The 12,022-nt window shown below is 34.2% G+C and overlaps 1 protein-coding gene across 1 annotated transcript in view; it reads right to left on the reverse strand.

Moving 5' to 3' along the window:
- Nucleotides 1-12,022, reverse strand: part of CFAP54 (cilia and flagella associated protein 54) — a 90,391-nt gene that overhangs the window by 29,779 nt on the left and 48,590 nt on the right. The window contains exons 40-47 of the mRNA XM_063154850.1: nt 10,905-10,971; nt 8,883-9,065; nt 6,297-6,383; nt 5,206-5,328; nt 4,284-4,337; nt 2,780-2,996; nt 2,348-2,442; nt 645-814 (exon numbers count right to left, since the gene is read on the reverse strand). Coding sequence (XP_063010920.1) covers nt 645-814; nt 2,348-2,442; nt 2,780-2,996; nt 4,284-4,337; nt 5,206-5,328; nt 6,297-6,383; nt 8,883-9,065; nt 10,905-10,971 — 996 coding nt within the window. The remainder of the gene's footprint in view (nt 1-644; nt 815-2,347; nt 2,443-2,779; nt 2,997-4,283; nt 4,338-5,205; nt 5,329-6,296; nt 6,384-8,882; nt 9,066-10,904; nt 10,972-12,022) is intronic.

A 12,022-nucleotide genomic window follows, 5' to 3' on the forward strand; every position in this document is an offset into this window, starting at 1 on the left:
GGCAGTCAGGCAGATATATACAGATACATAGAGATAATTCAGCCATGGAGATAATACAACAGTACTTTAGACTCTATGACTAACAACATAATACTGCTGAAATCTACTCTGTTAATGTTTACTTCAATGCTTTTTAATCACTGTAATTTAAAAAATAAAATTTTGATGTTTTAATTTGAAACCAGTAAGTACATCAAGAAGAAATTTTCCTTTAGGACAGAAACACGGTATTCTAGAACAAAGTAGAATTCAGTACTTTAATTAGTGCTCTGTTGTACAATTTAAAATCATAAGAATTCACATGATCTAACACATCCAGACTTTACCCAAAACCATGAAGATTACAACTTTTTCTTTGTTTTTATACAACATCTTATCACACAAGCATCTCACAGAGAAATTGTAACTGATTTCTCTGGGCTGACTGAATTTCTGGCCTCATAACTGATCATCTCTTAAAAAAGAAAATAAAGCAGTAATAAATAAACTAAATGCTGGTGTATCTTACATTTGTAAATATACTAATGGAGTTGTTACAGATGACCACTAAGATTTACAATATTGATGTAGTAATAAAGAAATTATTTTTTTAACCACTGGTGGTGAAGGCTGTGCAAGATAAGGTTGTTCACAGTATTACTTACCTGAGAGGTGCTTGATGCCTTTGATGAGAAATAGAAGCAAGCTCAAGTTTGGCCTCAACGAGAGCCTCTAAATCTTCCACAGAATACCGAGATATGTCCCTACCATATTTTTCCTGTATGTCCTGTACAAGACGGCCTAGAGTTTCTTCAGCTTCTATCAATAAAATCCCCTAGAGAAGAACACAGCATTTCATGATTTCAAAAAGTAAAGAAACTAAAATTTTCTTTAGAAATATCTTTTTTCTGTGTACCCTGCTATCCCTGCATCCTGAAATAAATCAACTTAAGAACAATATGCCTTTTCTATAAATGGGGGTGGGGTGGGTAATTCTGCTTTTGTCAGGTTTTCAGAATCACTGTGTTGAAATCAGCAACATCTTAACTGTGCCTGTACTACATCCATGCATGCTTAACTCCATATTTTAAGGCTTAGCAATGCAATTCACTAATTTCTCATTCTTTATCTAATAGCTGTACTTGATGATTTTATACTGTACTTCTCACTATACTTAGTAATTTAAATAATAAATACAATATTAAAAACATTAAAGATGTCAAAAGAAGTATTACATTCTTTATTAGCTATATTTTGACATTTTTGTGTGCAGTATGTATCCTGAAAGTTCAACTATAATTAACAGTCTTTCTGATCAAAAAATCTGTAGGAAGCTATGAAAAACACACCTAAAAAGAAGTTAATTTTAAATTAAGTCTCAATTGTGAAGCTTTCAGCAGAACTAAAAACTAATTTAAAGGTTTGTATCATCCAATACATTACTTTGATAAAAATTCAGAGCTTGACTTAAAAAAAAAATCACAAAAAAAAGCAAACCATAAAAACTCCTCCAAAAGAATAGAACAGTTAAAGAAAAAATAAAAGAAATATATTATGCCTCTTAATTGAGCATTACTCAATTCCAATGAACATTTCTATTTTAGTTATTTTCGAGTTGCCATTTTCAAATTATAATAAAACCTTTAAGTTTCTAGCGTTTGACCTATACCAACTGCCATACAAAATCATCCTCCCTTCTCCAGACACACTTTTGGTATTTGTTTCTTTGCAAAAAGGGCCAAAAGTGGATACTTCCAAAGTGAAAGGCCCCTCCGAATGAAGAATATGTCAGCCCTTTATTTTGGTCTCTTTGTGATGTGAAACTGGCAAGCATAAAGCTTACAATTAAACAAAACAAAATCCAACTTAAAAAAACCTCTTCGAACAAAAAAGCTAATAAGCTGTGATATGTTTTCTTCAAAATAAAGTACCAGAAAGAGCTACATGAAAAATTTGAAATATTTCACATAAAAGAATGGTAGAGAATGGTTTTTTATTATCATAGCATATTGCCCCATCAAAGAGTCTCTGATGTTCTACAGATGGAACCCTCTGAAAGGAGATTATTTTACCTTGAAATCCCATTGTCTTTACCCTTTATGCTGAAATAGTCCTACTGAGATCTGATTGTGGAAATATTTCCCATCATTTGAAAAATGATGTACCAAAAATGAAAAATAATTACACCAAATTGTCAACACTTCATGTACAGCTAGTAAGGCTGCAGTCAAATTAGAAACAGAAATTTACAGTCTCCTTTTTTCATACCATTCTCTCATCATAATTTCTGTTACAGTGAAGGCATTAACAAGGCTTTTTGGATCAATCTGCATTTTCTTAATCTTTTTCTCCTAAAAATCAAAATTACCTTCAGCATGGCCATATTTAATTTATCTTTACAGCGAACAAGACGCATCACTCTGTCTCTTTGTTCCTGTTGTCTTGAATCCTGATCAGCATCAACTGCCAAATACATTGCAGATAAAATTTCAGAGTACAGATGCAGAACCAAAGCATTTTCAGTAATTTGAAGAACATAGTACTTTTCTCTCTACTTACAACTGGGACTTTCAACATCAAAATAAGTAACAATGGAACAAATTAATAATAATAGTAGTAGAAGAATAATAAAAGAACCTTAACAAGTCTTACTGCTTATTTCAATAATTACTGAATTTTTTCAGCAACATTTAAAATTAATATTGTTCATAATATGACATATTAACTCATATGCAGTTAAAAGTGAAAGAAAGAAGCTTGAAACAATATAAATGAACTTTTCCACCATTCTTATAATTACCTTTTACATTTGATGCTGTAGTTTTGCTTGCCTCTGGCAAGTTGTCGTTGTCAACAAAATATAAATATTTTTCAACTTTTTCAGGTATATTATTTATTGTGGCAGAAAGACAAATTATGAGATGCATTTTGGCTAAGGTTAATTTATTCATCATTTGTGGGTTGCACAGTGGCGCCACTGTTAAAGACAGACTGCAATTAAATGTATCTTCCAGTACCTACAAAAAGGTTAACAACTGGGATTATCTGAAATGACACATTTTACATTTTTCTTGTTTAAGACATATTCTATTTCTATTAATAATGACACAAATCAACAATTAACATGAATAATATTAGTAATATTCTCATTTATTACGAATGAGTTGAGTTTTTTCCCAAACTTCACCCCTCAGTAGCACTTGCTACAGCCTCAGAGATTGGTTTTACAGCACAAGGTGCATCTATGAAGTTATAGCTATTATCACTGCAAGTTCTAGTTTTCTGCATTGTAGGTGAGTTCAAAAATCTCAACTCAAAGTCTGCTGTTAAAAAAGGAAAAAAATTATTGTATCACATCATTCCAGCATATTTCATAGACTCTTTTTGTTATTCATTTTAGCATTCTTGTTTTATCATGAGTTTAATAGTCTCAATTTAGATTAATAAATGTAGAAGTTAAAAGTCTACACAGATTTGCAAGGTCATGAGTCCAGTAACAGCACCACATATACTGCAAAGTGTTCAAATCAAAAGATAATGCACAACTTCAAAATAAATCAGAAACTAGTGAGATCAAAAGCTGTCAAGATACACTTCTCATTTCCATTCTGTAATAGCAACTGTTGTAGGAGACACACAAGCTTACTGTAAACAAGAGAGAGAAGTGGAGGGAAAAAGGTAGGGATTGTAATTTACCAATTTGCTTTAATGGTACAACTTTTTCAGATTCTGCTAACATTTACCCCTACCAGCTCAATGGATCCATAAGAAGGTTAATAAAAGGAAATTATTAAAACTGAAAAACACAAAAGAAGTTAGCGATAACTCGGTGATTTTAAATAAAATCAGAAAATGACTGTTTAGACACTGGTTTATAAAGTCACCATTTTAAATTTTTTTCTCCTAGAAATGGACTTCAACCCCCATCTGAGTTCAGTCTATGAAGACAACTCTGATGGAGAGAAATTATAACATTAAAAGCCTGACACTCTCAATGTTTAGCAGGATAAGCACCTGACCATATCGCAACAAAGCCTGAATACTTCCATTATTGTGTTTTGCACAGAAAAGCCACAGATTTGTACGCACTAGATCTCCTATCTGAAAAACGGTGAAAATGGTAGCTGCCCTTCCCTTGAGAGGTCAGTCATAAAATTGAAAATTTAGGAAATAGTAACCTATTGAGAAGAACATGTCTTCTATTTAGAGGATTTTTTAATAATAACAAGGATATTTTCTCTTTAGACAGAGAAGTAAATATTTTTGTATAGCATGAAATATTTACCTCTTTCAGGTTTTTTTACCTGCAAATTTGTATCAGTCATGAGAGATTTTGAGGTATCAAATTTCTGTGAGGCCTGTAAAATGGAGAAAGCAAAAGTAATGTGCTACAATATGAGTATAAAACCAATGAGTTAATAAAGGTGGGAAGAGGGAAATTTCCCTTCAAATCAGCTCACTAAACTAAATGTGCTCTGCTTCACTGTCTGTAACCCAGGGTAAAGGAAGCAAACATGAAGTTTGTCCAATGCTTGACAACCCTTTTGGTGAAAAAAAATTTCCTACTGTTCATGCTGAATTTCACCTGGTGGTCTGTCCAGAAGTCTTTTGTCACATCACCTACCCAAAAGCACCACTCAGATAAGGAAGACCTTGATTACATTCATCCAGGATTTAATCATTAGCTTATTTTGGCAAGGAAAGACTGATTATAGAAGAGGCTTACCCAACAACCTGATCTGCCTGCACAGGTATGCTCACAGCAAGACAAGAGTCCAGGTCAATTGTTAACAGCTTCCAACCCTTGTAGCCCATTAGTGACCAGATAAAGGGAAAATCAATTTGAGTGGGGTGAAGTGAGTTCAAGGCTCTGTGGGCAGCAATAGCCATTATGGCCCAGCATCTCCTGAGGCTGCCCTCACCCTCTCCAGGGCACAAGAACCCATGTCAGCTTTATCCACACTTTCCATGCCTGCATATGAAATCACACATTGTTTTTTCTACAGTAATATCTGCAGTACTCAGTGTATAAAACACACATTTCAAAATTGATTTTTGCTCCTGCTGTTTAGTGAGAGATTTTAATGTCATTCAAAGCCTACTATTTGATTCATCTATTGAAAGAAATTTAGGATTTCCTTAGGAACTTACAGATATGGAGTATGTGCAGTTTCATGAAGAAAAATGGATTGTTACAGCTCAATGTCATACTTTTCTGGTGTTTACCTGCACTTGTTCAGTACATCTGTACCCTGCTGGTATTTTCCATGGAATTCTCTCTCCCGAAATAAGCAAAGACAGCTCATGAAAGGCCCCCGTAAAAAATCCTATATCTGTAAGTACTTTAATCTATGAAAAAATGACAAAGCCTCTGATTTGAATGTTATTCATTATTCTTTTTTCTCAAAATAAAATCTGTTTAAAGGTAATTTTCAAATAGATTTGGCTACCAGAATAGTACATTGATGGAGAATGATCTTCAATGGAAAGAAATCTTTTACATATTATTATAGTGAATAATTTCAAAGATGTGTCTTTCACCTTTAAAAGCAAATTCTTTAAAAACTTCACCTTGAATAAGGGAAAGAACTTGCTTCATCTGGTAAGAGTTTTGACTGCCTGTCCAAGCTCAGCCCCTTAAAAAATCTCTTTCATAGTTTTTACTCATCTTAATCTTGTAGTACTCAGCTACTCTACCTAGCCCATATCAACATTTCCTGAAAATATCTAAAACAAATATCACTTTGACTCTTAAAAACTCTTGATAGTTAGATGTTTTAAAAAAAACAAACCCAGAACTCCCAAATTATTTACACAACAACAAAAGGTGAACATTAGTGAAAAGACAAAAATCTGTTCCTAGATTTCATGGAACCTTGTTCTACCATGATAGTAAGAACACATCCAGAAGTGAATATTTGGGGAAAAAACAGTCATTCATGTTTTGCACTTAAGAAAACATTTCAAAGAAAAGTGGAACAAGATAAAAAATAACAAGTGGCAAGTCTGGACCAAAGAAAGAAAAGCTCCTCTTCATTAAAAAGAGAGTAGAAAGAATTTATGGAAGCACTCAACAGCCTATGCAGGAAATTAACAGTAAAACTTTTTAAATAGCTCTGCATGCTACTAAAATAGAGAATACAAATAAGAATTGCATTTAGACAGTACCCATACCAACTGCTAAGAAACACTAAGCAACAGCTGAACTTTAAAGCATTACTTTTCATAGTAGAAATATATGAATATTAAATTGACTACATTAAACAAAGAATTGAAAAGTTTACTTGAAATACAATGTGCTTTGAGAAAGTGATTACCTTGAGGATTCTTCCTTCAATACATTTAGCTGGGTCCTTACAAATCTCAGATACAATATACTGGTATAATGTAAACAGAGGTAAAATCTGTAACAAAATAGTAGATCATGCAGCTATAAACATCATACAGGGTACAACCATGGAAATACACATTGCAATTACATATCAAAAGTATAGGGATAATATAAGATTACTGCTTTGACCATTACATGCCATCAATACTTCTCTTATGCTTTCTGAAAGATTAACGTGTTAAAAAGTTCTTCAGGTGACTAAAGCTAACCCCTTGTATGTGATTCACAATGTAGAAAGTGAAGTTTGTCCAAATTATTCTCTCTGTTCAAGGTATTCTCTCTGTTCAAGGTGGGGTATTTCACATCATTACTGAGTAAACCTACCAGAAATAGGTTGATACAAGGGATTTCTAAAACTATCTGCATTTTGATGTCATATTTTTTCAATGCAATTAACAGAAGAATAGAATTCTGTGAGCTTTTTAAAATAAACACAATGAAGTCGTGCAACTAAGTGAAATTATACCAGCTGTAAAATAAAGTGGATGGTGATGAGACTTATTGATAAATTTATTTACATTCATTTTAAATTTAGGTTTTTTTGTAGGGACAACAAAATATTTTAAAAATAATAACAAAAAATATTTTAAAACTGAGCTCTATTAAAGTATAGAGACACTGTATATCCTTCCAGGATCTGAAGGGGGCCTACAGGGAAGCTGGAGAGGGACTCTTCATCAGGAACTGTAGTAATATGACAAGAAGTAATGGGTACAAAGTGAAAGAAGGGCAACTTAGGTAAGATCTTAGGAGGAAGTTCTCTACTGCAAGGGTGGTGAGACACTGGGGCAGGTTACCTGTGAACTTGTGGATGCCCCAACCATGCAAGTGTTCAAGGCCAGGCTGGATGAGGTGTTGAGCAACCTGGTCTAGTGGGAGGCAACCCTGCTCTCAGCATGGGAGGTTGAAACTATATGACCTTTAAATGACCCTTCCAAACCTAAACATTCTATGGTTCTATGATCTATTGGTATACAATATTTCAAAAAAAGCAGATTCTTTCCTAACAGATGTATGTGTTTATTGAAAATGAAAGAACTTCCAAAATTTAATTACTGTTCAGCTTTTACATTTTTCTTCACTTTAAAATGTCCCCAAGCTTAGCAAATGCTAACAGCATAGTTAGATTTTTGTCAAATTCAGTTAAAGTTTTCATAATGTAGCTTAATACTTCTGAATTTGGATTACAAATGCTTGAGGCAAATGTTTTAATTGTACCCATACAGTTTCCTATTGATAACTGAAGTAGTTCAACAAAATTAGTCTTTGAAGTTTTATTTTTAATAAAACTTGAATCTTGATGTATTTTGATTTAAGTGACAAATCAACTTAGCGCCCACCATCCAAAACATTCCCACACAATAAGCATTCAGGGGAAATGAAGCTCTCATTCAGCTAAAACTGCAATTGCTTTGAGCATGATCCATGAACTGGATCTATATTCTGCTGGCAAAAGTGCAGAAAGAATCAAAGATGTGCATGGCCATGTGAAGCAAGCAGTCAAGTTAAGAGCTTCTGTCTCCAGGTAATTGTCTGCTCCTGGATTTTACTGGATCTCCCACAGCCAGGACAGTTACACAAAGCTAAATAACAAAGTGAACTCCAGTAATGCAGAATGGGAAAAAGCAACAATGGCAGTTAGCCTGAAGTTTCAAAAGAAATGAATCCAAAAATTGACTTGCTGACAAAAAAAAGTGTAACACCTTTCTGCCTCCTCCTGTCTAACTCCTCTTCCATCCCTACCTCCTAACCTTTGTTCCTCCTTGCTGCCAGCCCTGCAATCTTTTCGCTTCCTGGCACTGGCTCTGCCACTTGCAGGACCTTGTCATAAGTGGATTCAACTCATCAAAGCTGGAAAAATCTATCTACTTTTTCAGATGGAGAGTTTTCTGTCATGTTTGATCTACAGAGGCATAAAATAATCACCTGACAGGAAATTCTGTTGGCGCATACAGGACCAAATTACAAAAGAGAGAGTATTGCACCTTTTTCAGTAGTAGTAATCAATTCAATCTATTTATTCTAATGTACAGCACTGCATCTTTGAAGGAAGCTGGATTAAAGTGGAAATGGTCAGATATTAAATGGAAGAAATAGGATTATGACCAGCATAAGAGGGAAGTTATGAAAACAATAAAAATACAGAGGAATAAGAGAACATGGAAAGGAGAAACCAAAAGGGACTTTTATCTACTGGAAGTTGAAGTACTGAAAGCATTCTGGACATACTGCATCTAAAGTATTTCTCTGTAGAGTGTATTTTAAGTAGCATACAATAGAAATTTTCTCTAAAATGCCTAAGCTAAACAAACCATGTGTTGCCATCTTCCAGAATAAAAAATTTTGCTGTGTTTTCTAAAACCTGTATGCAGCAAGCTATACCTTGTTCAAGTGCCACAGAACCTAGCCGTAGGGGTATTTTGCTAATGAGGTTATCTCATAAATACACCCACACAAGAAAGTAAGACTAGGTGTCTTAAAATCATTTCCAGACCATAAAAACAATACTTACTATTAAATTTTGCTTCACAGAATGTAGTTCAAGCATTATGAAATTCAGACTTGCAACTACAGTAGAGATATCAGCTCTGTAGCGATCAGAGAAAAGGTCAATACCAGGAATAAGAATATTTGTTTCATATTGTGCAAAGTCACAGTCAGATGTTGGATGGGGAAGAGAAGCTCTAAACAAGGTCTGAAAGTAATAACAATGAATTAATGAATTGTTTGTGAAAAGGTGAGCAGGTATTAGTGAGACACCATAAACTTCAACTCATAAATGACTTCATAAACACAACTCCATCAATGCCTTAATTATTCAGCTGTTTCCAGTCACAATTTTGAATACATTCCTAGAGAAAATGTTTTATGTGTGAAGTTGATGGAGAAATAAACTAGCTGGAAATAGTCTAAGGACACTATGCCTCCCATTGTTTATGGGAGAGCTGCTGACTTTAGGACCGGTTTAAAGCTAGTTCCACCTTTAACTAGGTCAGACAGTGCAGCTTATCAGTTAGTGCAGCTTAAATCATTTAACTTAAAGCTAATATGAAATTTAATAATTTCTGGGAGAGCTGCTCACTATAACAACAGTTCAAAGCTTGTTTCACTCTAGCTCCACCTTTAACTAGGTCAGCTAGCACAGCCTAAATCATATAACTAAAAACTAATATGAAATTCAAGGAAATAATTTAAATGCTCTCTCTTAAAAAGCAAAGAATGCTAACATTGTATCTGATGTTGGATATTCCTTCCCAATTGTGTTTATCTTGGTATAATTAACAGTTATATCCTAGAGAAATTTGCATTTACTCTCAGATCAGAGATATTAACAAGCCTAAAGCCTACACCAGAGGTGGAATTTAAACAAGGTTATAAAAGCTTTCCAATTCAAGGAACAAATTACAGCTTGAACTTCTTGCAGTGCTGTGACAGTAATTGATTATATTTTTCAAGACAATCACCCTGCAAGCTGCTTCTATCCCAATTAATATCAGACCCACTTCAGTCAAGTCACAATTATTTCTACTGTTACACAACTGGAACAAATGCTTGCTACCATTTCTGTCGAAAGGAGGAACCACCATTGTTCTGCTTTGTAATTGTTCAGCAATTATAGTGCTAGAAGCAAGTAAAATTCTCCTTTACCTTTGTTTCTTCTACTTGTTCTCCCTTTGGTGAACTTAATAAGTTTTCCAATGTGGCCTAGGACAGGTCTCACAGTCACAATCATGACACAAGATATCAGACAGTGACATTGCTTGGCTTTAGAAGAAACCAGATAACTCCCTGAAGCTGCACTGGGATGAGTAATCATCAATCCCGGTAGAGTATAACTGGCAGAATACCTGCAGTTCTTTTTCCTGTGCTACTTTTGAAACTGACATCTTAACTTCCATTTAAAAGCAAACTGAAACATTGGTTTTTTTTCTCTGTAGGTCCTTTTTCTGAAAGTCTGCAAACTTAATTTTAATGATCTTATATTATTTGTGAGTGAAACAGGATCATTTTTAATATCCTCTGGTTTTAGAGCAAACTTATAGAGTTCAGATTTTAGTATTACAAACTAATATTTTTCAGTGCTAAAAATATTCAAAAATTGCTTTTTTCTCAAGAGTCTGTGCTCTTGGTTGAAAATTTAAGACAATCTGTGAAGACTCTACAGATATAAAAGACAGCATTCTGCTGTTGTTGATGCCATCCAGCTCCTCCTGAGCAAAATACTTCAAGAGAAGAAAAATATATTTGACTATCAAATGTTTTAGTCATCTTCCCTTTTCAGTATTTTTTCTCTGAGACACTCTAGCCTCCTATTGAAGTGATAATTTTTAGGCTATAATATAGAAATAATGTTAAAAAACAACGAATAAAACCATTGTATCTAATATGCATAAATTGTCAGCTACCTGCGATCTCCATTTTTCCTTTACAATCAAAACAAGAAGAGAATTATTTTAACATAATTAAATGACAGAGGGTCATTTTAGAAGCAATTTGTTAACTTCATGAATATGAACTGAAATTGCATTCTTACCTTAAAAAGTATTGCAGAAAAATAGCAGTATTTTGTTCTTAATCCTATCTTTGATGTTGTTATATACCTAAAGCACAACAAATAATAAGAAATATTAATGTAGCCATCAATATAAATTATTAAAATCCTTGGGTTTTTAGTCTAATGTGATAATAATACTAACACAATTTAGATGTTTTTCCTACTGAAAACAACTGCCTGTTTTTAAATAGGTGCTCAGCCACACCATGTAAAGAAGCTTTTGACCAAAGACATACCTAGACAAAGGGAGTTGTCTAGACTATCTTCAAACTTACAGGAGAAACACAGGCAGTCTAAGTGCAAACTCCATCTCATACAAAACTAAAACTATAAAGCAGATTAGGCAACTCACACTTTAAAGTGTATTTCTTTCTAAAAAGGAAGCCTAAGATAACCAACATGTGGAGTTTAACATGGCAGATGTCTAGCTAAATGTAATGATTCCCACACAGTACTTCACCAGAGCCTTAAACCATCCTGGTAGCAGGGTAGTCCTATGATTAACAATCTTAGAAATCTTTACTTCAATATTAGAATCCTTTCATCTCCATTTTGTAGCCTATGACTAAGTTGTTGTAGAAAGAGCAACTCAAGAGAAAGATGTTTAACAGCCCAAGTCAGGTCTAAACACAAAAGAACCACCTGAGGGAGAAGCCAGGAGGACAGCTCCCTCCAAATCCTGCCAGGATTTGGAATGGACATATTAGCAAGCAAAGGGATAGTATCCAGTGCAGCAAATAGGTGCCACAAACACCTGTAAAGGCAGCTGGGCATTTGGTCTCACCTAAGACTGAACCACATCCCTGAATTAAAAGAGATGTCCTTTGTAATCAAGTTAAATTCACTCCTTTTCTTTTGGGTGCTAATTCTAAGCGTGGCAATGCCACTTCATTCCGAAATACCCATGCTACTACTTGCAAAGCTACCTTGGCTTATATTTTACAGTGCTATTAATACAACCTGCTGCACAGGTAAGGCAATTTACTCAAAGATGAGACTCTGCCCTTTCATGGTTATAGCATTTCTAAGGTCATTTAATGCTGCCTTGGGTACTTCTAGATTTATATTTTGTACAATACATTGAAGAACAGCTCAGA

Source organism: Melospiza melodia, chromosome 4 (assembly GCF_035770615.1).
Source record: "Melospiza melodia melodia isolate bMelMel2 chromosome 4, bMelMel2.pri, whole genome shotgun sequence".
In the NCBI taxonomy this organism is placed as follows: Eukaryota; Metazoa; Chordata; class Aves; order Passeriformes; family Passerellidae; genus Melospiza; species Melospiza melodia.